Consider the following 27,963-nt stretch of genomic DNA (forward strand, 5'->3'; position numbering starts at 1 on the left):
ACCCCTTCTGAATTGAGGCAGGAGCTGCCTGGTGCCCCTGCGGCTGCCAAGCAACAGCTGCAGACATGGCATCCCCAGGTATTCCTATACTCTCGGGACCCGGGAGCAGGCAGGACCCCTGCCCCCCCGGTGAAGCTGCAGCCACCACATCCTGACTACAGACCTGGGACTCCCGGGCCTTGCTGCTACCTCCCCCACACTGGGCGCAGCTGCTGCCCAAACCTTGGCTGCAGGGCCACGCATCCCTGCAGTTGTGGGGGCCCAGGAAGGCACCCCCAACCCTTGCAGGCTCGGAAGTGCCTGCTTTGCTGCCTGGCTTCTCCCCATTGCTGGCACCAACTCTGATCTCAGAGCAATGTGGGGTTAGCCTGGGTGCACAGGCTCAGGTCAGCGCTGACACCGCAGCCCCTTGCTGCCTTGGTCCCCTCTGGTCTTTGGGTGCCAGCTAGCACAGGAGGGAGGCTGAGGGGGGAAAGGACAGCCTGGTGCTGGCCTGCAGGTGCCCCATGGCATTAGCAGCCTGGGCGCCATGGACAGCAGCAGGAGGCAGACAAACTCCTGGGTTGAAGGGGACAGGTCCCCAGTGAGGCCCCACCTTCAGGCCAGGGATGCCAGTCCTGTGGACCAGAACCAGAGTGGGAACTTGTGTGCCTCTTCTGGGCCCACCCATGGGCACCCATGGGCCAATCAGTGCGCCCTTCCTCCCCTCTGAGGCCCATAAGAGCGAGCTCAGCCAGAGCAAAGCAGATGTTGGCATGTCCAGTGGCAGAGAGGAGCTGCCCACTCCAGGGTCTCCTCTCTGCTAGGAGCTGAACACTCATTGAGACACCTGGCTGTGGACAGGAGCTGCCCGCTGTGGGAGACTGAGCTGTTCTACTGCTCAGTTAAGCGCCTTTTTGCCTTGCTCACCCTCCACTTGTCTGCATGCTTCATTCTTCTTGGTTGCAGGACAAGAACTTGGGACCCATCCAATGGTGGGGCTAAAAGAGCTGTAACACAAACAGGGCGGTAACATAGCCCTCACTCATCATGGTGTGGGCAAACAAAGGCAGAGAAGAACTGCAGCCCTTCAGGGATCCAGACCTGGGAGTCCCCGAGCTGTGGCCGTGACTCCCTCCTTGGGCCCTGGGTTCCTGGCATCTCCAAGCTTCTGGATTCATGTTCCCCAGTGCTGGCTGTGGAAGCTGCTTGTGGTGCACCGGGTTGGGCCACAGCCTCGCAGAGAACTGGCACCTGCACCAGCACCTGGACCCCCTCACCCCGCTGTAGCAGCTGGCATGTCAGACTGTGCTCCGTGGCCGACCCGCACCCTTGGCTGTTCTACACCTGAGTCTCCCCTGGCAGGTGTGGGACCCAGGCTGGTAGCAAGAGCCAAGCACAGCCTATCAGGGCAAGCAGGCAAAACAAGCCCAGCAGCCCGAGCAAAGGTCGGGCAGAGGTACGCTGGCCACAGAGGTTTCTGGCCAGAAAAACGACACTTCAAAGGTCCCCTCACACCACCTTTGGGGAGATTCTAAGCGTAGAAACTGCTCACCTTCTCTTTCACACACCACATGCATCTGTGGCTGTCATAACTTTAGTTGAGACGTATTATGGACCAGCTGCAGTGACTCATGCCTGTCATCCCAGCACGTTGGGAGGCCAAGGCAGGCAGATCAGTTGAGGCCAGGAGTTTGAGGCCAGCCTGGTCAACATGGGAAAACCCCATCTCTACTAAAAATATAAAAATTAGCTGGGCGTGGAGGCATGTGTCTGTAGTCCCAGATACTTGGGAGGCTGAGGCAGGAGAATTGCTTGAACCTGGGTGGTGGAGGTTGTAGTGAGCTGAGATCTTGCCTCTGCACTCCAGCCTGGGCTACAGAGTGAGACTCCATCTCAAAAGAATAAAGTAAAATAAAATACTTGGGCTATATGTGTACAGCTATTGTTTTAAAGCCCCTGCTCTCCCTTTGTAAAAACTTCTGTCAGCTGAGTTACTTTGTATTGTAAGAAAATGTAACCTTAGTGTGTAACAGCTAGATAAGAGAGATACTCTTTGAAATGGCTGCTTGCAGTTGCTCCCAGTGAGTGATTATTAGTATGGGTCAATTCACCCTTCTTTTCTTTGCATATTGATTTTACTTTTTTTGAGTCAAAATCTCACTCTGTTACCGAGGCTGGAGTGCAGTGGTGTGATCACAGCTCACTGCAGCCTCCAGCTCTCAGGCTCAAGCAATCCTCCCACCTCAGCCTCCCAAGTAACTGGGACCACAGGTACACATCACCATGCTCGGCCAATGTTTTTGTAGACACCAGCCCAGCTGGGGTATTCTTAATTTATGGCAATTTGCACAAGTTAAATAGGATTCTGTGTTCTCGTGTGAGAGGACGCAGTTGGAGATACTGGTTATTTTACCAAAAGTTTCACTGGAATGACGTGTGTTCAAATATTAACAGACTGTTTAAAAAAATCAAAGTTGACTCAGCCAATAAAAGCCCCTTGGGGATACTGGCCTCCTGACTTGTCTGTGTAATCTCTGTATGGGATTCCCAATCTATGGTAAGTAAGGAATGCCACTTTCTGACGGCTCCAGGAGACCCAAGTTATCTTGGGACGGAAATTCACCCAATTCATATAGTATTTGCAAGCACAGATAATCTGTGGCTTCTAGGATAGATCCTAGACTTTGAAAAAGCGTAATGTGCACTCCTGTAATCCCAGCACTTTGGGAGGCCGTGGCGGGCGGATCACGAGGTCAAGAGATCGAGACCAGCCTGGCCAACAGGGCGAAACCCCGTCTCTACTGAGACTACAGAAATTAGCCGGGCGTGGGGCGCCTGTGGTCCCAGCTACTCGGGAGGCTGAGGCAGGAGAATTGCCTGAACCCAGGAGGCGGAGGCTGTGGTGAGCCGAGATCGCGCCATTGCGCTCCAGCCTGGGCCACAGAACAAGGCTCCCTCCCAAAAATAACAATGCAAATAAAAATAAAAGCGCGGGGCCGGGCGCGGTGGCTCAAGCCTGTAATCCCAGCACTTTGGGAGGCCGAGGCGGGTGGATCACGAGGTCAAGAGATCGAGACCATCCTGGTCAACATGGTGAAACCCCGTCTCTACTAAAAATACAAAAAATTAGCTGGGCATGGTGGCGCGTGCCTGTAGTCCCAGCTACTCGGGAGGCTGAGGCAGGAGAATTGCCTGAACCCAGGAGGCGGAGGTTGCGGTGAGCCGAGATGGTGCCACTGCACTCCAGCCTGGGTAACAAGAGCAAAACTCCATCTCAAAAAAAAAAAAAAAAAAAAGCGCGTTGGGGCTCGGATTTCAGGCCTCCTGTGACCGGGAAACGGGGACGCGCAGCCGGGGCGATGGGTGGAGGACGCCGGGGCCGGACCCGGTGCCATGAGCCTCCGCGCCGGAGGCGGCAGCAGCGGGCGCGGTGTAGACGGCGCGGCGGGCGGCTGGGCGGGGCCGGGAGCGGGGAGGCCGGGCGGACGCGGGCGGCGGCGGCGGCGGTCAGGTGAGCGGCGCGGAGCTGGAGGGACGCGGGGCCTGGAGACCTCGGCCGCCCCCCCCCCGCCCCGGGTCCCGCGGCGGCTCCGGGGTCCACACCCGGGTCCACACCCGCCGTGCGAGGGGTTTCCGGGCGGCCCAGGACCCCCGCGCGGCGGTGCCACCTCCCGGCTGCTCCGGGCCTCAGTTTCCCCGCTGTGGAACGGGCGGGTGCGGGCGGGGGCGCGGTCCTGGGCGGCTTCTCCCGGCAGCAGGTGGGACCCACGGCCGGGCTTCCGGGGAGCAGCCGAGAGCGAGGCCTCCCGCCCCTGCGAGCCCCGGAGCCGGGGCGCAGTTCACGCCGCACGCGCGGGGGTTCCCAGGCTCTCGGGGTGCAGCTGCAGGGGCGACGCCGCGTCCCGGTGGTCACACGCGGCGGGACGCACCCCGAGTGTCCCGGGCTCCATCCGCGCCCCCAGCCCCGCCTGCTTCCTCTGTTTCCTTTGCTGAGCTGTGGGGTCTGGAGAAGGGACCGGGCGCGGCGAGGCCTCTTGCTACACGCGCCCTCTTCCTGCCGGCTCCTTTCTGGGGCCCCGCCGACATCTGGGTGCAGAACTGCTGGGAGGGGCCGGCTGGCCTTCTGCCCCGAGTCCAGAGTCAGCGCCGAGGCGACCCCAGGCCAGGCTGTGAGGCCTAAGGCCTCCCCTCATTCCTCTGCCCGTGCGCCAGGCCTGGGGCTGGCACCGACTTTCACTAGGCAGATAAAAGAGGCTTTTTTTCACAGCCCAGAGGAGAGATCGCAGCGTAGACAGCGCTGGGCAGAGCAGCCGTGTCGGTGCCGGGGCACCTGCCTTCAGCTCCTCTGGCCTTGCGTTAAACACAAGGAGGTCTCCAGGGGCTGCCTGGGCTTAGCTTCTGCACCCTTTTTCCTGCACCGGCCATGGTGTGCGTCACAGTTCAGTCTGTTCTGAGCAGCTCTGGGCTCCTGGCTTCACTGACGTCCTTAGCCCTCCATCCACCCCAGGAAGTACACGTTCTCCCTGATTCATAGGCAGGAAAATGGAGAAGCGGAGTCTAAATCAGGGCTGATTCTTTTCTTTTTTTGAGATTGAGTTTTGCTGTGTTGCCCAGGCTGGAGTGCGGTGGCGCGGTTTCTGCTCACTGCAACCTCCACCTCCCAGGTTCAAGCCATTCTCCTGCCTCAGCTTCCTGAGTAGCTGGGATTACAGGCATGCACCACCATGCCCAGCTAATATTTTTGTATTTTTAGTACAGGTTTTTGCTTCTACTAAAACGGGGTTTTGCCATGTTGGTCAGGCTGGTTTTGAACTCTTGACCTTAAATGACCCACCTGCCTCTGCCTCCCAAAGTGCCGGGATTATAGGCGTGAGCCACCACTCCCGGCCATGATTCTTAAAAATAATAGTAATAGGCCAGGTATGGTAGTTCAGTCCTATAATCCCAGCAATTTGGGAGGCAGAGGCAGGAGGATTGCTTGAAGCCAGGATTTTTGAGACCAGCCTAGGTAGGCATCAGACGGCAACTCTGTCTCTACAAAAATTTTTTTTTTTTTTTTTTGAGACTGAGTTTCGCTCTTGTTACCCAGGCTGGAGTGCAATGGCGTGATCTCAGCTCACCGCAACCTCTACCTCCTGGGTTCAAGCAATATTCCTGCCTCAGCCTCCCAAGTAGCTGGGACTACCGGTGAGCGCCACCAAGCCCAGCTAATTTTTGTATTTTCAGTAGAGATGCGGTTTCACCATGTTGACCAGGATGGTCTCGATCTCTTGACCTCATGATCCACCCGCCTCGGCCTCCCAAAGTGCTGGTATTATAGGCGTGAGCCACCGCGCCGGGCCCCAAAAAATTTTTAAAAATTCACTGGGTGTGGTGGTACTCACCTAGAGTCCCAGCTACTTGGGAGGCTGATGTGGAGGACCCCTTGAGCCCAGGAGTTTGGGCTGCATGAGCTGTGATCCCACCTCTGCACTCCAGCTTGCCTGTGGGAGCAACAGCATTTCCAAAAAAAGAAAAACAAAAAAAACCGAAACCAAGTAATAATGACAAGTTGTGAGCAGTGTTTATTGGGTGCTTACTGTGTGCTGGGCAGTGCTCTCTGAACTTGGTATTAACTATTTTAGGGTTTACAATAACCCCGTATGGTACTGTTGTCATCCGCATTTGAGACATGAGAGAATGGAAGCAGAGAAAGATTTATCCGTTTACCCAAAGTCACAGGGCTGGGAACTGGAAGAGCTGGGATTTGAGTTGGGTGTGTCTGTCTTTTTACCATAAACAATTGGCATCATCAGTCAGAATCTTTTCTTTTTTTTGAGATGAAGTCTTGCTCTGTTGCCCAGGCTGGAGTGCAGTGGCGTCATCTTGGCTCACTGCAACGTCTGCCTCTGCCTCCAGGGTTCAAGCGATTCTCCCTCCTCAGCCTCCTGAGTAGCTGGGATTACAGGTGCACACCACCACGCCCGGCTGATTTTAGGCTGGTCTCAAACTCCTGACCTCATGATCCGCCCACCTCACCCTCCCAAAGTGCTGGGATTACATGCGTGAGCCACTGTGCCCCACCTTTTTTTTTTTTTTTTTTTTGAGATGGTATATCACTCTGTCACCCAAGCTGGAGGTCAGTGGCTCAATCTTGGCCCACTGCAGCCTCAGCCTCCCAAGTGACTGGGATTACAGGTGCCTGCCACCACGCCTGGCTACTTTTTGTATTTTTGGTAGAGACAGGGTTTCCCCATGTTGCCCAGGCTGGTCTCGAACGCTTCACCTCAGGTGATCTGCCTACTAGGCCTCCCAGAGTGCTGGGATTACAGGTGTGAGCCACCGCTTTGGCCTTTCAGTCAGAATCTATTTTGGCTCTAAGAGACAGAAACCTCCTGCCAATAACAGCGGTGGGAATACCGTATTTCTCTGTGAGCCTCAGGGCTCAGGCGGAGTCCCCTGCAATCCTGTCACTGCCATCCTCCTGCATGGCTTTTGTGTCACAGCCCATGGTGGCTGCTGCAGCCCCAGCCTTTACACCTGCATCCCATGTAGCAACATGTGAGAACGGCTGGAGAGGGGCAGCCTCTCTACCTTTAATGACAAGTCTTGGCTGGGCACAGTGTCTCCTGCCTATAATCCCAGCACCTTGGGAGCCTGAGGCAAGTGGATCACGAGGTCAGGAGTTGGAGACCAGCCTGGCCAAGATGGTGAAACCCCGTCTCTACTAAAAATACAAAAATTAACTGGGCATAGTGGTGGGGGCCTATAATCTCAGCTACTTGCGAGGCTGAGGCAGAGAATTGCTTGAACTTGGGAAATGGAGGTTGCAGTGAGCCAAGATCGCACCACTACACCCCAGCCTGGGGTGACAGAGCAAGACTCTGTCTCAAAAAAAAAGACAAGTCTCAGGAGTCTTTCTTTTCTTTTTTTCATATATACGCACACACCTATACACATACATACATATATACACGCACATGTACACACACACACACACACACACACACACACACGTATATGTATGTTACGTTCAGTGGAGATTGGTTCTCACTGCAGTGAGCCTGGCCTAATGTGGTCCTTCTGCTTCAGCCTTCCAAAGTGCTGGGATTACAGGTGTGAGCTACCACGCCTGGCCCATTACTATTATTTTCAGATAGTTCTGATTCAGACTCTGCTTCTCCATTTTCTTGCCTATAAATCAGGGAGAACACCCACTTCCTGGGGCGGATGGAGGGCTGATGAGTTGGGTATGTCAGTGAAGTCAGGAGCTCAGAGCTGCTCAGATCTTCCTGGTCTTCTCAAGCCCAGGGGTTCAGAACACAGTCACATGACCGGGTCTGTCTGCAGGGGAGGCTGGGAAATTACGTGACAAACAAAAATGAGGCACCCCATTCAGGAAGGAGGAGGCGTGATGTCGGATGGCCCCGATTCCTCCTGTGTCCTGGGTGTTCCCTGGAAGACTGGGGAGGCGCTGGCATTGGGTGGCCGCCTCTGACTCTGTGACCCACCCAGAGTCGTCAGGTAATCAGAGAAAGAGGTGGGACTGGGGCCACGCTCCCTCTGTCTTCCCAGCACCTCCCTGTTTTGGTCCGGGGTCAGCCTGTCAGTGGGTGCTGGGTCCTTCCAGGCTGGAGGGCAGGTGCCCCACCCACACTCCTGCCCCACAGGTACAACAGGCAGCACTGGTCCCATAGGTGGGGTGGAGTCTTGCCCAGTGGCAGGTTGGACATGTGGGGTTGGGGTGGCCTCCTTGTCATGCTGCCAGTGAAGCAATTTGTTCAAATCCAGCTACCCGAGGCCACAGCGTGACCCCGAGCAGGGCTGTCTCCTCTGGGCTCAGCTCTCTTTCCTTTGGGAGAAGAGACAGAGGATAAATCCTCGATCGTTTTTTATACTTGTGAATTATTTCAGACTAGCAAGTGTAGTGATAGTGTAAGCGGTACTGAGGCAGTTACCGAAGACTTCCCGTAACAGCAGCAAACCTTACTGCGAGCTGGTTCTGTTCGGTCTCTATTAGCTCATTTCACCCTCACCGTGGCCCATTGCGGATGGGGAAATGGAGGCAGAGAGGTTAAGCAACGTGGCCCAGGAAGCTGATTGGGAGGCGGCATGGAAGCTGCCTCTACTCCCACCCAACCAAGTGCCTTCCTCCCTCCCAGGAGCCGTCACTCCTGTGTGTTCTGCAGTTCTTTCTGAGCCTGAGGGCCGGGAAGGAGCCATTCTTGAGTCTCAGCTTCTGCCCTGTGGAGAACTAGGTCCTTCCTGACTATTGCCTGGGGCTCTGGAGGCGCAGAGCCAGTGGCCTGGCTGGGGCTCTGTCGCACATCCAGGATCAGAACCAGGCCAGAGAGCCTGGATGCCTGTGTGGGGCTTCTCCCAAGATCCCCCTTCCTGGGCATGGGGAAGGTGGGCGCTGCTCACCCACATGTGGCCAAGTAGGAATGGGCCTTGGCACTGTCCCCAAGTGTCCAACCCTGAGCCCTGAGACGGGCTGTGGTTTTGGGGTGCTCTGACAGGAAAGCAGCAGTTTCGGTTGGGGCCCAGGGAGGAGCAACCATTTCTGGGAGGTCTGTCTCACGGGAGCAGGTAGCTCTAGGGCTGGGACTCTTCAGCATCTGGCTCCAGAGGACCCTGTGCTTGGGGGCAGGAGCTGGGCCCCTCAGGTGGGCCACATGCCTCTCTCCTATTGTGGAATTCTTTTTTAATTTTTTTTATTTGAGACGGAGTTTCGCTCTTGTTACCCAGGCTGGAGTGCAATGGCGTGATCTTGGCTCACCGCAACCTCTGCCTCTTGGGTTCAGGCAATTCTCCCGCCTCAGCCTCCTGAGTAGCTGGGATTACAGGCACGCGCCACCATGCCCAGCTAATTTTTTTGTATTTTTAGTAGAGACGGGGTTTCACCATGTTGACCAGATGGTCTCGATCTGTTGACCTCGTGATCCACCCGCCTCGGCCTCCCAAAGTGCTGGGATTACAGGCTTGAGCCACCGCGCCCGGCTATTGTGGAATTCTTATTGTCACTGTGAGCTCTTCCCAAGGTAACACCACCAATGGGGGCCTGGGCAGGGCGCCTGAGGTGTTTCAGGAAGAGGCCGAGGATGAAAGCTGTGTGGTTTGAGGACCACGTGCTTCATGGAAGTGAAAGAGACCCACCTCATCCCAGAAACCCCAGTGTGGTTGGGGAGAGGAGGTAGTCTGTGGTGAGCCTGGTACCTGGGGACTCATCCTGGCCCTGCCTGGCCCTCAGGTGGAATGCTATGGAATATGATGAGAAGCTGGCCCGCTTCCGGCAGGCCCACCTCAACCCCTTCAACAAGCAGTCGGGACCAAGACAGCATGAGCAGCGCCCTGGAGAGGAGGCCCCGGACGCCACACCTGAAGGTGGGTGCTGGTGGGAGTCGGGATGGGAGCTGAGAAGGTGTCTGGCCACTGATGTGGACCGCCGTTCTTCCTGCTGCCTCCTGTGCAGTCCTGCCTTTCCCACGGAGCCGACACCTGCTGGCTGCTTCCTTGTTCCCACCTGTTCTGTGGTTCTGTGGTTTGTTTCTGTGTGCCCACTAGAATTCACACTCCTGACAGCAGGATTTGTGCCTGACTCGTCACTGCTCTATCCTAGGGCCCTGCACACAGTAGGTGCTCAGGGAACACTGGCTGAGTGAGCTCGGCACTGAGACCTGTGAGGGAGAGGTTAGCTGATTGACCGTGCTGTGGGCATCAGGATGGCGTCAGCCCCAGAAACTGCACATGAGGTCATCAAGGAGTGCTGGGGCGGGGCAGCTGCAGAGACGGGCTGGAGTGGGCCCTGGTGTTTGTGGATTTTGCCCTGTAGCCAGCCGTGGTTTTTCTGTAATCCCCATGTTCATGCATGAGGTGTGTGCCTTGGGAACGGGGATGTTTCTGTAATGCCATCTTGAGGAACTTTTAGCACAGAGTATCATTCCACCTCCTCTTCTCGAATGGCTCTTTGCTGTCTGCATGAGAAGTGGATGTGCGGGTCTGAGTGGTGCCCAGCTCCCCCAGTGCCTGCTTTCTGTGCGGCTTCCTGAATCCCTTTCCCACTCCCGGTGTCCCAGCTCCTCCCTTGGGGATGGGAGACAGGAGGCAGCAGCTGACCCTCCACACCTGTCCCATCTTCCCCCAGAGGCCCTGCCGGAGCTGCCCCCTGCAGAGCCAGAGTTCCGCTGCACTGAGCGCGTGATGGATCTGGGCCTGTCTGAGGACCACTTCTCCCGCCCTGTGGTAGGTTTCGGATGTGGGAGGAGAGAGGGACTGAGTGAGCCCTCAAGGCAGGAAGGGCCAGCAGTTTCCTTGTCACTTGCTCCCAGGTGGCAGGGCAGCATCCTGTGAGCTGGGGTGCAGCCCCCACCTCAGCCAGGGCTCCCGGCTTCGAATCTGAGGCCTGTGTGACACCGCAGACCCCCACCCTCAGAGCCTGTGTGAGGCAGGTGGAGACAGCCTGGATTTCGCTTCCTGAACCTGGGGCTGCTCCTGTCCCCTGAGCTCCTTGTCTTCACGAAGCAAATATGAGAGTCGGTTCCCTCTGGGGTCCTCGGGGTCCTGCAGACCCCGGTGCGGTGCGGGAGGCAAGGGAGAAGCCCCGTCTGCCTCTTCCTGACTGGCCGGTGTCACAGGGCCCTTTGCTTGTTCTGTGTTTCCTTCCTTGGAAGCCTAGCTTTGAAGAAGAAAACAGGGAGGCTGTAAGGATTTTTTTTTTTTTTTTTTACAAAGATGGGGTTTCACCATGATGGCCAGGCTGGTCTTGAACTCCTGACCTCAGGTGATCCACCCACCTTGGCCTCCCAAAGTGCTAGGATTACAGGCATGAGCCACCGTGCCTGGCAGCTGTAAGGATTTTTAAAAAAACTTTGAAAACCTTTTTTTTTTTTTGAGACTGAGTTTCGCTCTTGTTACCCAGGCTGGAGTGCAATGGCGCGATCTCGGCTCACTGCAACCTCTGCCTCCTGGGTTCAGGCAGTTCTCCTGCCTCAGCCTCCTGAGTAGCTGGGATTACAGGCACATGCCACCGTGCCCAGCTAATTTTTTTTTTTGTATTTTTAGTAGAGACGGGGTTTCACCATGTTGACCAGGATGGTCTCGATCTCTTGACCTCGTGATCCACCCACCTCGGCCTCCCAAAGTGCTGGGATTACAGGTGTGGGCCACCACGCCTGGCTGAAAACCTTTTTTGCAAACTGTCTCCAACTTTTGAGAGAAACATTATAATAACATTAAAATGTAACTCTGAAAAGATTTGGTCAGAACCTCCCCATTGTAATTCACTGTTCATTTTGTGTGTGGCCTTTAAGCTTTGCCCATGTAGAGGGACTTCATATATGTGTTTTGTATCTTTGTTTGTTTATTTATTTTTCTTTTCCTTTAATCCAATCAAGTTGAGTATCTTTTTTTTTTTCTCCTTTTTCTGAGATAGGGTCTTACTCTGTTGCCCTGCTCTGGAGTGCAGTGACGCGATCGTGGCTCACTGTAGCCTCGACCTCCTGGGCTCAAGCGATGCTCTCACCTCAGCTTCCTGATTAGCTGAGACTGCAGGTGTGCATTACAATGCTCAGATAATTTTTAAACTTTTTGTGCAGACATGGCATCTCGCTTTGTTGCCCAGGCTGGTCTCAAGCTCCTGAGCTCAAGCAATCCTCCCACTGCGGCCTCCCAGACTGCTGGGATTATAGGTGTGACACACTGTGCTCAGCTTGTTTTATTTATGATGACATTTTGAGCACTTGATTTGGGGCCACAGACCGGGAGAGAGGAGGGTAACCCCTCCTCTTTGTCTGGGCCTCAGAGCCCAGCAGCCTGGAGGAGGAGGAGGCTCCTGAGGGCAGGGTCAGCCTGGACTCCCCAGCTCCGAGACCCGATCTTGTCTGCCCCAGGAGCACGAGAGTGTTGTGAGTCTGGGGTCTTGCTGCGCCCTGAGGAGCCCCCTGGCCGCTACGTGGAGAAAGCAGCCAGAAGTGCTGGGGTGTTTGCACCTGCCTGGGCTTGGCAGTTAAGCTTGAGGCTACTTACTCTCCTTCATAACAGCAAATGTCATTTCCCTGGCCTTCCTCCAAGAGGAAGCTCGAGAAGTGACCGAAATGACATAGCGGAAAAAGCAACAGGATTTCTAAAGAAGGAAGTTGTCTTTTGAAAAGCATCTTTCACACATTAGGTTTTCAGCGGGGAGCAGGTGCACGGGGTGGCCCTCTGCTTCAGTTTCCTTCTCTGGGTGAGGGGTGTCGGGGTTTGCTCTGGGCCTGTCTCGAAGGATGGGACTTCACAGGGAGAACCTGCAGTGTGAGCATCTGACTGCCCCCCAACCCCACCCTCGGCAGGGTCTGTTCCTGGCCTCTGATGTCCAGCAGCTGCAGCAGGCGATCGAGGAGTGCAAGCAGGTGATCCTGGAGCTGCCCGAGCAGTCGGAGAAGCAGAAGGATGCTGTGGTGCGGCTCATCCACCTCCGGCTGAAGCTCCAGGAGCTGAAGGTGGGTGTGGGCCCATCGTGGGGCGGCCTGGGGCTGAGGCCAGACCCGTGGGACCAGGAGGCCCCGCCAGCCTCTGGCTGTCTCTCAGGCAGCGGTCCCCCTCTTGGCCTGAGGGGCTGAGGTAGAAAGGCACTAGAGAGGCAGGGTGGAAGATGGGCCCTTGCCCGAACACAACCACGGAGGTTTCTCTATTAGTCTAGACCCTTTTATTTCGAGGAACAGAAACCCAACCCTAAGTAGCTTAAACCAAAAAGAAAAATGTATTTGCTTCATGACTGGAAGACCCTCCGAAGTCAGGAGTCTTGTCTCCCAGCATGTGGTGGTGGCAGAGAGGGTCCCAGCACCCGTACCTTGTTTTCCAGCAGCCGGGCTGCCCTGGGTGATGACAGCTGCCTTTTCTGTGGTTATAGCAGGAGGCTCAGGCCTGAGTTTCACAGGCCAGTCATGGGCCCACCCCTGACCCAATGACAGTGCCTGACTGGCCAGTTCTGGGTCATGGGCCCACCCCTGACCCAATGACAGTGCCTGACTGGCCAGTTCTGGGTCATGGGCCCACCCCCTGACCTAATGACAGTGCCTGACTGGCCAGTTCTGGGTCTTGGGCCCACCCCCTGACCTAATGACGGTGGCTGATTGGCTAGTTCTGGGCTATGTGTCCATCCACTGAAGCGAGTGGGTGGGCTGAGTTCCTCCGTGAACATGACCTGGACAAGGAGGGGTGGTGTCCTGAAGGTGAGGACAGAAGAAGGTGATGGGTCCCAAGCCACAGATATCCCTGATGCTGGCCTTGGGGGATCAGGCCCTGCGTGTGCTTTGGCCCTGCTGCCCTGGGTCCCCTATGCTGACTCATGAGTCCCTGGGATTGTGGAAAGTAGAATATTCATTAGCGAACAGGTAAGTTAGTGGTAACAAAAATCCCCAAAACATAGAGACTTAGGGAAGATGTATTGGTTTCCGCACGTGAAAATCCTGTAGGTGGTCTGAGGCCCATGTTGCAGCTAATGGTGTTTAGGGAGAGGTGGGGAGGGCCTCCTTTTCCATTGCCCTGTACCTGACCAGCAGAAGGCGGGAGGGGCAGAGAGGCCACATCCCTCCCGCTCACACGCCTGTGTCCTAGAGAGGCTGCATGGCTCTCACTCAATGCCCGTGGCCCACAGGGGCCACATCCCTCCTGCTCACATGCCCATGGCCCAGAGAGGCCATATCCCTCCTGCTCACATGCCTGTGGCCCAGAGAGGCCACATACCTCCTGCTCACATGCCCGTGGCCCAGAGAGTCCACATCCTTCCCGTTCACATGCCTGTGGCCCAGAGAGGCTGCATCCCTCCCACTCAATGCCTGTGGCCCAGAGAGGCCGCATGGCTTCCACTCACATGCCCATGGCCCAGAGAGGCCACTTCCCTCCCACTCACATGCCCGTGGCCCAGAGAGGCTGCATTCCTCCCACTCAATGCCTGTGGCCCAGAGAGGCCGCATGGCTTCCACTCACATGCCCATGGCCCAGAGAGGCCACTTCCCTCCCACTCACATGCCCGTGGCCCAGAGAGGCCACTTCCCTCCCACTCACATGCCCGTGGCTCAGAGAGGTTGCATGCCTCCCACTCATATGCCCGTGGCCCAGAGAGGCCACTTCCCTCCCACTCACATGCCCGTGGCCCAGAGAGGCCACATGGCTCCCACTCACATGCCCGTGGCCCAGAGAAGTCACTTCCCTCCCACTCACATGCCCATGGCCCAGAGAGGCTGCATGGCTCCCACTTACATGCCTGTGGTCCTGTGTAGTCCCACACAGCACTTTGCTGCAAGGGATGCTGGGAAAGGTAGCAGGTGATCTTGGCTGTCCTTCTCCAGCTGATCATTGTTTACTGTGAAAGGGGAAAAGGGGCATGGCATTGTGCTGACACTCACAGTCTCCACTCTACATGGTGCCTGGAAGGAGTCAGTTGAGGGGCTAGTGCAAAGGAAAAGGAGCTTCAGCCCAGCTCACCTGTGACCCTCCCTGACCTGCCCTCTGCAGGACCCCAACGAGGATGAGCCAAACATCAGAGTGCTCCTGGAGCACCGCTTCTACAAGGAGAAGAGCAAGAGCGTCAAGCAGACCTGTGACAAATGCAACACCATCATCTGGGGGCTCATTCAGACCTGGTACACCTGCACAGGTGGGCTGAGACCAGATGAGGAGGGAGGGATGGGAGAGACCCAAGCTCCTGCCTCCTCCGGGCTCACTGTCCAGCGTGGTGGCCACTCAAAGTTAAATTAATTAAATTTGCATTTCCTCAGTTGTACTGTCTACCCTGGACAGGGCTGTTCTGGATGAGAAATTACACTGGTGAATTACGTGGCGTGTCAGTCATTACAGTGGAGAAAAAGGGAAAGGAAATAGCATGTGTTAGGGTCGATTGCGTGCGCGTTTAGGGCAGAATGTGAAGGTATTACCTGAATTTGAAGCAGAGACATGAAGGTCAGGGAGAAAGCCAAGAGAATATCTAGGAAGGACTGTTCCTGTGGGGGCGGCCGTGTGTACCAGGGCCCTGAGGTTGATGTGTCCAGTACAGGGTCCGGCCCCACAGGGTGTAGTGGGTGTTCTTTTGTGTGTGGAGACGATAGATCATAGAAAAGAAAGAGACGAGGACACAGAGATATAAGAAGAATTCAGCTGGGCTCGGGGGTCCACTGCTACCAGGGGCGGAATCCAGCAGTGGCCCCGAAGGCCTGCACACGCTGATATTTATTGTATACAGGGCAGGGGGGGCAGAGTCAGGAGAGTGACTCATCTGACAGGATTGGTAGGGGTCAAGCAAGTCATATTCTTATAATACAGGGGGCCACACGTGCATAGTTCCGGGGGTCACGTGGGAACAGTACAGAGGGCCCCTCCCACTCAGGCAGCCTCTGTAGAGAAAGGAGGCACTTACGTCAGTGTCTTTATGCGCTTATTAGAGAGAGCAAAGGCTTTCAGGATTCCTCAACTTCCCACAGCTTGTAAGAATTTACAAGGGAGTATCGGGTGAGAAAGTGGACAAGGATGGTGACCGTCAGAGCACAGCCCCACGGAGAGGTGTTTAAATAAATCCCTGGATGTCTGCGGGCCGGCTGGCTAGTGTCAGACCTTCCTCAAGAGCTGGCAGAGCAGAGTTTTCTCCGAACTCCTCAATGAGAGGGAAACTCCCCCTCACGGCCTGCTAAAGAACGGGTGCCTCCCCAGATGCTGGCATTACCGCAGGCCTGGCTGCTGAGTCGCAGATGCCTCCCCAGATGCTGGTGTTACCGCAGGCCTGGCTGCTAAGTAGCGGGCGCCTCCCCAGATGCTGGTGTTACCGCAGGCCTGGCTGCTGAGTCGCGGATGCCTCCCCAGATGCTGGTGTTACCGCAGGCCTGGCTGCTAAGTAGCGGGCGCCTCCCCAGATGCTGGTGTTACTGCAAAGCGTTTACTCTCACCTCCTGGTCCCTTCTCACAGTGTCCTTTCAGTTCCGAATTATATTTCACCCAATTATGTCTATACTATAAGACTAAAATATTCCTACACCAGAGCAAAGATTAATAGAGAATAATGGTGTAATAAGATTGATTATATAATTGATTATGTGGTTGAATCTAATATCTATTCAGTGTCATTTCTGTAACTAAGTAATCAGTAAATATATCGTTGCTATAACTAAGTAATCAGATATTTATTATGCTGGGACACATTGTGCCGTCAGTCTCTTGCCACGGCACCTGGGCAACTTTCTTCCCACAGTCCAGGGCCTTTAAGGCGGAGCAGAGAGACATGTGTGGCTGCAGCTCTGTGTCTGGGGGAGGTGGGCTCAGAGGTGGTTGAGGCTTTTCTTTAAGTGCAGTGGGGCCACAGGTGGGAGCTGGACATCCTTGGCCTTTAATAGGGTCACTCTGGCTGCTGGTTGAGCAAGGACTGAAGAGGGAGGTGAGTGAGAAGGGGAGGAGGACACCGACAGGTGACACAGATGGTGGGAGTGAGAGGCAGCTCAGTGTGGTGGCAGCTAAAGGTTTGGGAACGGAGGGTGGCGCAGATGAGAAAAGTCGGGCTGGGTGTGGTGACTCACATCTGTAATATGAGGGCTTTTAGATGCATAGGTGGGAGGATGGCTTGAGCGCTGGAGTTCCATGCTGCAGTGAGCTGTGATCGCACGATTGCACTCCACCCTGGGTGACAGAGCAAGACCCTGTCTCTTAAAAAGTACAAAAAACCCAGATAGATAGGGGTCAGGATAACTGACAATATTTAAAGAGTGGAGCTGCTGAAACCAGGATGGGAAGCTGAGGGGCTTGGGAGGGCAGGGTGGGAGTTCTTTTCATTCCATTTGGACACACTGGGTCTGGGGTGGGAGTGGCAGGTTAACCCCAGACATGTGAGTCAAGTTGAGGGACAAAATCTGGGCCACCTTTGGGGTAAGCCTCAGGGGCCAGGGGTAAGAGGATCTTTGAGGTTCTAAGGCCTCCCTTGGTGCCAGGAGGTCTTAAATTGATCTGGGCCTCGGAATGGAACCCATGGGCAGGGGGCAGGGCGGCTGCAGGTGCCCCTTCCTACTTCTGAGAAGTGTGTGTCCGGCCACCCTAGGGTGTTATTACCGCTGTCACAGCAAGTGCTTGAACCTCATCTCCAAGCCCTGTGTGAGCTCCAAAGTCAGCCACCAAGCCGAATACGAACTGAACATCTGCCCTGAGACCGGGCTGGACAGCCAGGATTACCGCTGTGCCGAGTGCCGGGTGCCCATCTCTCTGCGTGAGTGTGGCAGGGAGAGAAGAGGGTGAGGGAGCTGTTCCTGGCCGGGGAGCTGGGTGTGCAGGTGTGTGAGGGCATGTCAGTCAGACAGCGGAGTGAGGCCCTGAGGCAATCCCTGCTTGTTGTCCTTGGAAAGTGACCCACGGGTCTGCTGCTGGTATTTTTTCTCACAGAAGCAGACTGAGGTTCCAGCGGTTCTGTGACTCCCCCAGGTCCCCGAGGAGCACCTGCAGGGCTGGGACCTGACCTTTGCCTCCCTGGTCAGCCTTTTGTCACAGAAAGCCTCATCCACAGGACTGGGAAGATCACACGGTTGTCATGCACATGTGTGCAGCCGCTCTTCTCTCTGGAGAGTTGCTGGTGTCAAGTCCCCACACAGCCCTACAGTGGGGCCCTGTCTGTATCGCCTTTTACTGATCAGAAAACAGGGCAGGAGACGCTGGGACCACCTGAGGATAGGATGAGTCAGGAGGGAGCCCTTGGCCTGGCTGGCTGTCTCGCCGTGGTCCTCGGGAGGACAGACTGTGAGGCTGGGAAGCCATGGGGGGCTTTGGTGACGCGGGGACCCTCACAGCCCCTCTGACTTGGTGATGGCCCTGCCCCCTGCAGGAGGTGTGCCCAGCGAGGCCAGGCAGTGTGACTACACTGGCCAGTACTACTGCCACCACTGCCACTGGAACGACCTGGCCGTCATCCCCGCACGCGTGGTGCACAACTGGGACTTCGAGCCTCGAAAGGTGGGGGCTGGAAGGTGGGGGCATCCCCCTGGAGAGGGAGAGCAGGAAGGGGGATTGGGGTGTGGAGCCCGTGTGCCCCCGGTGGGTGCTGCTGGCTGCGGGGGCCGAGGGTGGGTGTCGCCGGTGTATGGGCCCTGGGCGGGTGTTCGAGGTGTCACCAGCCTTGCCTGCAGGTATCCCGCTGCAGCATGCGCTACCTGGCGCTGATGGTGTCTCGGCCTGTGCTCAGGCTTCGTGAGATCAACCCTCTGCTGTTCAACTACGTGGAGGAGCTGGTGGAGATTCGAGTGAGGCTGGGGCCCTGGAAGTGGGGGGCAGGGGCGTTGTGTCGATGGGCCCTAGGGCCGGGCCAGCACAGCACCCTCTTCTCCTCTGGGCCATGGGAGGTTCTGAGCAGAGGAGGGAGGCCGCCTGCTTAGGGCGATCTGGGCGCCGTGGCTACCCTTTGGTTGAAGGTGCTGGAGCTGTGTGCAATAGTAGTCTTATGCCAAGCATGAATGCAGTATCGAATTTTCTAATAGCTATGTTAAAAAGTAAAAAGGGCTGGGCTCAGTGGCTCACGCCTGTAATCCCAGTACTTTGGGAGGCGGAGGTGGGTGGATCACCTGAGGTCAGGAGTTCGAGACCAGCCTGAACGACATGGTGAAACCCCGTCTCTACTAAAAATACAAAATTAGCTGGGCATGGTGGCACGTGCCTGTGATCCCAGATACTCAGGAGGCTGAGGCAGGAGAATTGCTTGAACCCAGGAGGCAGAGGTTGCAGTGAGCCGAGATCGCACCACTGCACTCCAGCCTGGGCAACAGGAGCGAAACTCTTGTCTCAAAAAAAAAAAGTAAAAAGAAACAAGTGAGGTTAATTTTAAAAATGTATTTTATTTAGCCCAATATATCCAGAATATTATTTCAACGTGAACTCAGTGTACGTTTTGAGATATTTTATGTTCTTTTTCTTTTTTGCGCCGTGTCTTTGTCGCCAGTGTGTATTCTCTGCTTAAGGCCATCTCACTGCTCAGCAGCCACTTTCCAGGGCTCTGTGGCTGTGTGAGGCTGGTGGCCCCTCTCTTAGCTAGCGGTGAGGGAGGAGTTAGGGCGGGAGCCAAGGGCAGACGGGAGCTGCGGTCCCAGCAGGCAGGACGTGACCGAGTCTCCTGTGAGGTGGTGAAAGGCATTGGTTCCCGTTTTACCAGGGAGGAGACCGTGGCAGCAGATAGAGTTGCCAAGACCAGGGCTGGGGCGGGAACTGGGATTTCTCTGGAAGTTTGGCTTCCTGAGGCTGCCGGCTCCTGGACAGTTGTGTGCCTGAGGGGCCGGGTGAGGGGGAGGGAAGGGTAAGAGCCTCACGGTCCTGCCCGGCCCGGGAGCTGTGGTTTGGGCTTGTGTTTCGCTGTAGCCCTCAGCTCTGGGCCCCTCCTCGGGAGCCGACCCTCCGACCCTGCATAGCCTCCGGCATGGGGCAGCTGCCTGTGAGCAGGGCTCCCCGTGAGGCCTGTGCCGGGCCAGCCCTGCGTCCTGGCTGAGGAAGCCGCCCACCCCGCCTTGTCTGCAGAAGCTGCGCCAGGACATCTTGCTCATGAAGCCGTACTTCCTCACCTGCAGGGAGGCCATGGAGGCTCGTCTGCTGCTGCAGGTCAGACTGACGGCGGGACTGGCCCGGAGGGGAAGCACTGCCGGGCGGCAAGGCAGCTCAGGCTCAGGGCTTTTCCAGCTTGTGCATGTCGGAGCTTTAGCAGAGGGTCTCCTAAGCACTGTCCCAGGGAGCAAAGCAAACATGTATTCTACCCACAGAGGGCTTCTCCAAGGCGTTCAGTCTGGGAAGCCCTGCAGCCTTCATGTGAATCTCCATGGGGGTGGAGCCCCACCCTCCTCAGGCAGGTTCACCACAAAGCACAGTTTTCAAGGTGCATCTGATCATTTCTTCAGCAGATACAGCTGGTCTAGATTCTGGGAACAGTGAACAAAATAGACAGGAGTCCTTGCCTTTAGAGTGCCTTTCAAGTAGGGAACACAGGAAAAATAAGTTATATGTTGGGGTGGTGAGCCCTGTGGACAAGGCAGAGCAGGAAGGGTGGGGAATGAGGGGGCGCAGTGTGCCTGGAGGGCTGCATCGGGAGTGGAGGGTGGCCGGGGGGTGCTACACAGGTGGGGGAGTACAGTATGCCTGGAGGTGCTGCATCGGGAGTGGAGGGTGGGGTCTACATGGGTGGGGCACTGCACTGTGCCTGGAGGGTCGGGGAGTGCACTGTGCCTGGAGGTGCTGCATCGGGAGTGGAGGGCGGAGTCTACACAGGTCAGGAAGTGTGGCTCTGCTCCATCTTCCCTTGTTGGCTTCCTGGGGCTCCTGGTTTATACTCCTAGGGCCTAGATCCTTCTTCAGCTCGTTTCTCGGTGAGCACCAGGCCCTGATCACTGGTGCGACCACGTGTGGGCAGTGGGCAGGGCCTTCCCCGGTGCAGGGGGTCACAGCTGCTGGGACTTGGCAGCTCCAGGATCGGCAGCATTTTGTGGAGAACGACGAGATGTACTCTGTCCAGGACCTCCTGGATGTGCATGCTGGCCGCCTGGGCTGCTCGCTCACCGAGATCCACACACTCTTCGCCAAGCACATCAAGCTGGACTGCGAGGTGGGCCTCTGCCTGAGGGCTATGTTCCCCCAGCCCCAGCCCTGAGGGGGGTTTGCAGGAGACACCACCCAGCCTGGTGTGTCCCTGGCCTGGAGTGCTCAGAGGAGCTGGCACTGATGTTCCCGTGCCCCAACACCACACTGTTCCCCCAGCGGTGCCAGGCCAAGGGCTTTGTGTGTGAGCTCTGCAGAGAGGGCGACGTGCTGTTCCCGTTCGACAGCCACACGTCCGTGTGCACCGACTGCTCCGCCGTCTTCCACAGGTGGGTGTGGCTGGGGCCCTGCACAGGGGCTCTGCCCTGACCTCCAGGAGCCACCCCTGGCCTCAGGTACGGAGGATGCCATGGGAGATGGCACTGGTGCCCTAGAGAGAGGGAGATGGACCTTTGCTGACCCTGAGATACTGAGTCAGACCCTGATGTCTGTGACTGAATGAGAAGTTCCCTCAGGACAGCACCTGGGGCCTGGGGGGCCCCTCCCGGACCAGCCCTGGCAGCCCCGGCTCCGCCCCAGACGTGTTCCTCTCACCACTAGGATTGAAATCACTCTTTGAGGGTTATTATAGGCTAGAGATTCCCAAACTTTGTGGTTTAATGTCTTGGTAACTTTTTCAAAGTGTTCCTAGGCCAAAGGAAATTCCTAACACTTTCACTTATTAAAAGTACTTAGCTCTCTTTTTTCCTAGCCACTGGAGCTGCAGGGAAAATTACGTATGTTCGAACAACTTTATAAGTATTTATGTCCTAAAGATTTAGTGGATGTTTGGAAAACGAATACACACAAATTAGAAGAAAACTATTTTGATTTCATGCTTCAGTAAGCATGACGACTCACTGATGATGGGCATGCAGGTTTTGGGCTCCGCATGTCTTCCAGACGTGGAATCAGATGGAACACTCCCCTCCCTCCCCGTTTCTGTCCCCTGATTTTTACCTGGAATTTGCTGTTTTCCATAGTAACTGCTGAAATCCCGGCTCTGCAGGGCTGTGCTGTCACACAGAGGGGACTGTGGCAGAAACTCGGGTTGAGACTGAACTCTGTCAGCTGGTAGTGTGCTCGAGACCTCACAGATGCCGGGCACCCTGGGATAGGAACAGGGGGGATCGTGAGGAAGGGCTCTGAGGCCGGCATGGCCACCTGGCTCAGCCCCTCAGCTGTGTCTGGACCTGTGTGGTCGCAGACAGTGGTAATGTGAGGATCCCTGGAGATCCACCTCTGCACACGACCACACAGTCACTCACCTGGTGTAGAGCCTGATTCTGGCCTTTGGTAATGGCTGTAGAGGGATGATGAGAGCTGACTTAGGGTGTGTGTGGGGAGTCAGTGCTGGCGTTTCCTGTGCCAAGAGCCCCAACCTGTTCCTGCCCCCAGGGACTGCTACTATGACAACTCCACCACATGCCCCAAGTGTGCCCGGCTCAGCCTGAGGAAGCAGTCGCTCTTCCAGGAGCCAGGTGCTGACGTGGAGGCCTAGGGCTAAGGAGGAGTGCCAGGCACCCGCCTGGCCCACCGGGACCTACCCCACCAACGTCAAGTTGTTCGTTCTACTCTGGAGACCCCTGGGGTGCGACCCCAGGACCCATTCGCCCCAGCGGGGCCAGAGTGGGTGGGCATTGTCAAGGACTGTGGTCTCCCATGTGCATTCGGGGACTCGGGGTGGCCACACCTGGCTGCACTCCTGGGAGGGGTCCTTACGTGGCCCCCACCCTTCCCCAGTGCAGGACTCCCTGGGCAGGGAGTTGGGGGTACATCTCACCTCCCTCATGGCACAGAGCCCTCCACACCCCTAGACCAGGACATCTGGGCCCTAGAGATTTCACAGCTCCCCTTCTGGCCTTCCTGGAAACTCGTCAGGCCAAGACCCCAAGAGGGCTTCTAAGGAGACGTGAGGACGTGGCTCCACCACCCAGCCCAGGGCCGTTTCCCACGAAGCGGGTTTCCGCTTTGCCTGGAGGCTCCATCCTTTCCAGCCACGCGCCTTCTTGGGGGCTTCTGGTTGTCCCCAGCTAGGGCTGTTCATAGCTGTCACCTGTAGACCCGCCTCTACCCGGGGCCTGAGGGTCTAAGGCCCCACTGCGTGGTCAGCCCAGTGGGTCACCTGTTGTTTCTGTAGAACAGCAGGGAAGCGGGCCGTGGAGCTTTTCCCTGCTGGGTGCTCCTGCCTTGGCCCAGCCCACCTTTGCTGGTGCTCTAAGCTAGCAGGCCGTGGGGCCTCCTGAGGAGGATGTCCTGGCCTCCAGGTGTGGAGCAGGGACTGTGTCTGCAGGAAGTTCCAGGTTAGACAATGGGATCCTGTAGTGCTTCCTCGTGGCATTTCTTGGAACCAAATCTGCCTGGAGGAGCTGTGTCCTGCTGCCTGTGGAGAGCTCTGGGTGGCTTGGAAACCACCTGCCAGTGGCCTTTTCTTGGGGGCCTGAGGTCAAGAGCTGAGAATATTTGCTCGTCTCAGCCCATTCAGGAAGATCAGGGGAGAGGGGTGTGGGAGGCCCCTTATGCCGCAGGACAGAGGCCCCTGGGCAGCTGAGCGCCTGCAGCCCTGGGTGTGGGGTGGGAGGCCCCTTATGCCACAGGACAGAGGCCCCTGGACAGCTGAGCGCCTGCAGCCCTGGGTGTGGGGTGGGAGGCCCCTTATGCCACAGGACAGAGGCCCCTGCACAGCAGAGCGCCTGCAGCCCTGGGTGTGGTGGGGAGGCCCCTTATGCCACAGGACAGAGGCCCCTGCACAGCAGAGCGCCTGCAGCCCTGGGTGTGGGGTGGGAGGCCCCTTATGCCACAGGACAGAGGCCCCTGCACAGCAGAGCGCCTGCAGCCCTGGGTGTGGTGGGGAGGCCCCTTATGCCACAGGACAGAGGCCCCTGCACAGCAGAGCGCCTGCAGCCCTGGGTGTGGTGGGGAGGCCCCTTATGCCACAGGACAGAGGCCCCTGCACAGCAGAGCGCCTGCAGCCCTGGGTGTGGGGTGGGAGGCCCCTTATGCCGCAGGACAGAGGCCCCTGGACAGCAGAGCGCCTGCAGCCCTGGGTGTGGGGGGGAGGCCCCTTATGCCGCAGGACAGAGGCCCCTGGACAGCAGAGCGCCTGCAGCCCTGGGTGTGGGGGGGAGGCCCCTTATGCCGCAGGACAGAGGCCCCTGGACAGCAGAGCGCCTGCAGCCCTGGGTGTGGGGACACATGGCTTTGCTGTGTGCACTTAACAGACCCTGTGGTCCATGAGGGGCCTCGGGAGAGGACATTTTGGAACATGGCTTCCCAGCCTTCTGCCCTGGGAAGTGGGGGTGCTCCTGTCTGTCCTTTTTGGGGAGTGGTGGGTGAGGGGTGACATGGGTCCCACACCCTGGACTGTGCTTGGCTGCTGGTGCACATGGTGGGCAGAGGGCAGAGAATATCACTGCTTGGTAGTTGTTCCCTTTGACCAGGAAGCCCAAGAGAAGACACCTTAGCCGTCAGAAAGGCCACACAGCTCAAGGGCTCATTCAGTGAGCCTCCTCTGTCCCCTCCGTCATCAGGAAGGGGTGGTGTCCTCTCCCCACTGTGGTGGCTTCAGGCAAGGTTCTTACTGTCTGCTCTGCCTCGGTTTCCCCATCTGGAAAATGGGGGCAGGGGTACTGACCTACCTCAGGAGGAATGGTGAGCAGGGAACATGCTGGAGTCCCTTATAGAGTGTGCTGTGAGGTTGGGTTCCTGTCTGGCTTCCCCTTCCTCCTTGGGGCTGAGGAGGGAGTGAAAGGCCAAATGCTGTTTCCCGACACCCCTCAGTCTGCACACGCCTCGTGCATCACGTTTCTGTCATATGGTGTCAGCCATTCTGAAGTACGTGTACTCAGCATCACATTATTCGAGTAACACATCACTGTGTCCATAGAAAACTGTGCTGGCGTTTGCTGGACAAAACTCCCACCCAGCATCTCCCCCACCTGCGCGTTCTGGGTGACACAGTCTCTAAACAGAATCACGTGTGGGTTTCTCTGAGTCCACAGCACAGCAGGAAGAGCCCAGCAAGGACCCAGTCTGCACCTCCAGCACCTCGCGGAAGGCCACAGCGTGGGACCCAGCTGGCCTGTAACTGCTGCTGTCACTGTCTCATTAAATATGTGTCCTTTAGTCTGGTGTGTGTGGTGAATCGGGGACAGAGGAGAGAAACTGGTTTGCTGACATACAAGTCAATTGCAGGCTTAGGAAAAACAGCCTTTTCCATCCAGTGTCGTTGAATGTAATCTGGTGGGGTGAAGTAACATGTCCTAATTGGTTGGAGAGTACTTGTGGTGGTGTCACAGATGTGCTGATTGGTTGGAGAGTACCTGTGGTGGTGTCACAGATGTGCTGATTGGTTGGAGAGTACCTGTGGTGGTGTCACAGATGTGCTGATTGGTTGGAGAGTACCTGTGGTGGTGTCACAGATGTGCTGATTGGTTGGGGAGTACCTGTGGTGGTGTCACAGATGTGCTGATTGGTTGGAGAGTACCTGTGGTGGTGTCACAGATGTGCTGATTGATTGGAGAGTACCTGTGGTGATGTCACAGAGGTGCTGATTGGTTGGAGAGTACCTGTGGTGGTGTCACAGATGTGCTGATTGATTGGAGAGTACCTGTGGTGGTGTCACAGAGGTGCTGATTGGTTGGAGAGTACCTGTGGTGGTGTCACAGATGTGCTGATTGGAGAGTACCTGTGGTGGTGTCACAGATGTGCTGATTGGTTGGAGAGTACCTGTGGTGGTGTCACAGAGGTGCTGATTGGTTGGAGAGTACCTGTGGTGGTGTCACAGATGTGCTGATTGGTTGGAGAGTACCTGTGGTGGTGTCACAGATGTGCTGATTGGAGAGTACCTGTGGTGGTGTCACAGATGTGCTGATTGGTTGGAGAGTACCTGTGGTGGTGTCACAGATGTGCTGATTGGTTGGAGAGTACCTGTGGTGGTGTCACAGATGTGCTGATTGGAGAGTACCTGTGGTGGTGTCACAGATGTGCTGATTGGTTGGAGAGTACCTGTGGTGGTGTCACAGATGTGCTGATTGGTTGGAGAGTACCTGTGGTGGTGTCACAGATGTGCTGATTGGAGAGTACCTGTGGTGGTGTCACAGATGTGCTGATTGGTTGGAGAGTACCTGTGGTGGTGTCACAGATGTGCTGATTGGTTGGAGAGTACCTGTGGTGGTGTCACAGATGTGCTGATTGGAGAGTACCTGTGGTGGTGTCACAGATGTGCTGATTGGTTGGGGAGTACCTGTGGTGGTGTCACAGATGTGCTGATTGGTTGGGGAGTACCTGTGGTGGTGTCACAGATGTGCTGATTGGTTGGGGAGTACCTGTGATGGTGTCACACAGATATGCCTAACGCCTCCCAGGTTCAAGCTATTCTGCTCAGCCTCCCTAGTAGCTGGTACTACAGGTGCGCGCCCAGCTAATTTTTTGTATTTTCAGTAGAGACAGGGTTTCACCGTGTTGGCTAGGCTGGTCTCAAACTCCTGGCCTCAGGTGTCATCTGCCTGCCTTGACCTCCCAAAGTAATGGGATTACAGGTGTGAGCTACTGCACCTGGCCAGGCACTGATTTTTCATTGATGTCCGATGTCCTTCCAGAAGGGCTGTACCGATTTGCATTCCCACCAGCAGTGTATGGCAGTGCCTGCTCCCCTGTAGCCTCCACAGTAGGAGGCGGCAGGACGGCCAGGAGCAGCGTGAGAGCCCTGGGCACGGCCCGCCGGGTGAGCAGCCGTGTGTTCTGTTAACCGAGTTCTGCAGGGAGACGTGGAGGAACCGCAGCCTCCTTGCACCTGACACCGGTGTGATTTTGGCATTTCGGAGGCAGGAATGCCTAGGAAAGGCCCCTAGGCGCAGCTGTCACCCTGCCGTCCCTAGTGCCAAAAGGGAACGGAAAGCGATTACCCCTGACATCAAACTGGAGGTGTGAGGACGATTCCAAGCGGATGAGAAGCTCAGGCCTTGCTGTCTCTGCGGTGGGGACCATCCGAGATAGTACAGGAAAAACCAAACCGAGTTCGCAAATAGCGGCTCCCCCGAGAGCCTCTCGGTTGACTCGCCACTGAAGTGCTGTACGGAGAGTATGGAGCGGCTGCTGAGCCTGTGGCTGCAAGACCAGAGACAGCGAAATGCGCCCTTGGGCGCTGCCTTCGCTCCGGGGAAGCCTCGGCCTCCCAGAGTGCTGGGGATTACAGGCTGCGGAGTCTCGGCCAGATGTCGTGGAGATCACCGTGAACCGGTCGCCAGGGGCAGGCGCAGCCCCCCTGCCCAGGGCCCAGCCGCTTCCCGGCGCACTTCGAGGCCGCCGCGCGGGTCTCCCTGTGTCGCTCGAAGTCCAGTGATGGGTCCGCGCGGCCGCAGGCACACACAGGAGGCGTGGGCTCCGCGGCGCCAGAGGACAAACGAACCCTGGCGAGGGGGACAGTGCAGCACAAACGTTCGGGGCGGTTTTCTTTCTTTTTCTTTTTGACAGATAAAGTTTTTTTTATTCTTCTTCCTCCTCCTCCTCTTCCTCCTCGTCTGCGGCAGAAACGTCCGGGGCGGTTTTCTTTCTTTCTTTTTGACAGATAAAGTTTTTTTTATTCTTCTTCCTCCTCCTCTTCCTCCTCGTCTTCTTCATCTTCCTCTTCCACTTTTTTCCGGGCAACTTTAGCGGGACCCTTTGCACCATCAAACCTTCCTTCCGACTTCCTTCTCATCCTTCCTCATCTTTGAGGCCGCCTTCCGCTGTCATTTAGGTGATTCCACATCTCACCCGGCCTTTTTGCCACGTCTCCAATAGACATGATTCCACATCTCTCCCGGCTTTTTTGCCACGTCTCCAACAGACATGCCAGGCTTTGCAGATTTGCTCTTGGGGCGGAATTCTGAGCAGAACAGGAGGGAGCCAGACGGTGGCCTTCTGGGGGCATTAGGATCCTTCTTCTTCTCGCCCACCTTAGCTGGTCCATAACCCTTCACTTCCCGATCACAGCGCCCTGCATCCGCCTTCGCCATTCCATCACGTTTCGATCTCCCTTTCCACCTCTCAGAGCATTTCCTGGAAAATTCTGCAAAACTGACAGGGACCTCTGGGTTTTTCTCATGTTGTTCTCTGCACGTCTGCACAAAGGAGGCATAAGCAGACGTCCTGCCCTTTGGTTTCTTGGGGTCACCTTTAGCCACGCTGACCGCACTGTTCGCTCGTCTCCCGGGGCGCTTTCCTAGCGCAGCGGGGGCTTGGCCGCGCGGCTGTGGTTTCGGGAGCTGCCTTCCATGGGGGATCCCAGAAACAAGTGTTCACGGAGATGCCCAATTTAAGGTAAGTCTAAAGGCGCTGGGTAACCCCGTGGCGCCCAGCCCGAGTCGGGCGCAGAGCTCCTGCGCTCAGCCGTCGCGATCAGACCCTCAAACGGTCAGGCGACGGCGTGGACACCCAAGAGGGGGCCCCAGTCGGCGCCGCGGCCCT

General features: G+C 56.6%; 1 protein-coding gene, 1 long non-coding RNA gene and 1 pseudogene across 12 annotated transcripts; 2 read left to right on the top strand and 1 right to left on the bottom strand.

Moving 5' to 3' along the window:
• The first annotated feature begins 3,461 nt into the window (after nucleotides 1–3,461).
• Nucleotides 3,462–24,639, top strand: DEF8 (differentially expressed in FDCP 8 homolog). 10 transcript variants are annotated; one of them, XM_078358094.1, is made up of 14 exons: nucleotides 3,462–3,493; nucleotides 5,072–5,169; nucleotides 7,312–7,485; nucleotides 9,212–9,345; nucleotides 10,106–10,203; nucleotides 12,291–12,440; nucleotides 14,458–14,599; nucleotides 17,018–17,182; nucleotides 17,792–17,919; nucleotides 18,093–18,206; nucleotides 19,468–19,548; nucleotides 20,402–20,542; nucleotides 20,695–20,804; nucleotides 21,913–24,639. In XM_078358094.1, the coding sequence occupies exons 4-14, from the start codon at nucleotides 9,222–9,224 to the stop codon at nucleotides 22,013–22,015; spliced, it is 1,356 nt and encodes a 451-aa protein (XP_078214220.1). In that variant the 5' UTR covers nucleotides 3,462–3,493; nucleotides 5,072–5,169; nucleotides 7,312–7,485; nucleotides 9,212–9,221; the 3' UTR covers nucleotides 22,016–24,639. The 10 variants fall into 10 exon arrangements, with proteins under 10 accessions (XP_078214220.1, XP_078214223.1, XP_078214221.1 ...); XM_078358097.1 differs by having other exon boundaries at nucleotides 20,453–20,542; XM_078358095.1 differs by having other exon boundaries at nucleotides 7,361–7,485.
• LOC128930295 (uncharacterized) lies at nucleotides 19,812–27,932 on the bottom strand. Its single transcript, XR_013530349.1, has 3 exons — nucleotides 26,421–27,932; nucleotides 21,475–21,623; nucleotides 19,812–20,905 (listed from the first exon to the last, which is right to left on the bottom strand). It is a non-coding gene; the product is annotated as an uncharacterized LOC128930295 (long non-coding RNA).
• LOC144580569 (uncharacterized) lies at nucleotides 22,999–24,639 on the top strand (annotated as a pseudogene). Its single transcript, XR_013530347.1, has one exon. The product of XR_013530347.1 is annotated as an uncharacterized LOC144580569 (transcript).
• Nucleotides 27,933–27,963: the final 31 nt, after the last annotated feature.

The sequence above is a fragment of the Callithrix jacchus genome, chromosome 20 (assembly GCF_049354715.1).
Source record: "Callithrix jacchus isolate 240 chromosome 20, calJac240_pri, whole genome shotgun sequence".
Lineage (NCBI taxonomy): Eukaryota > Metazoa > Chordata > Mammalia > Primates > Cebidae > Callithrix > Callithrix jacchus.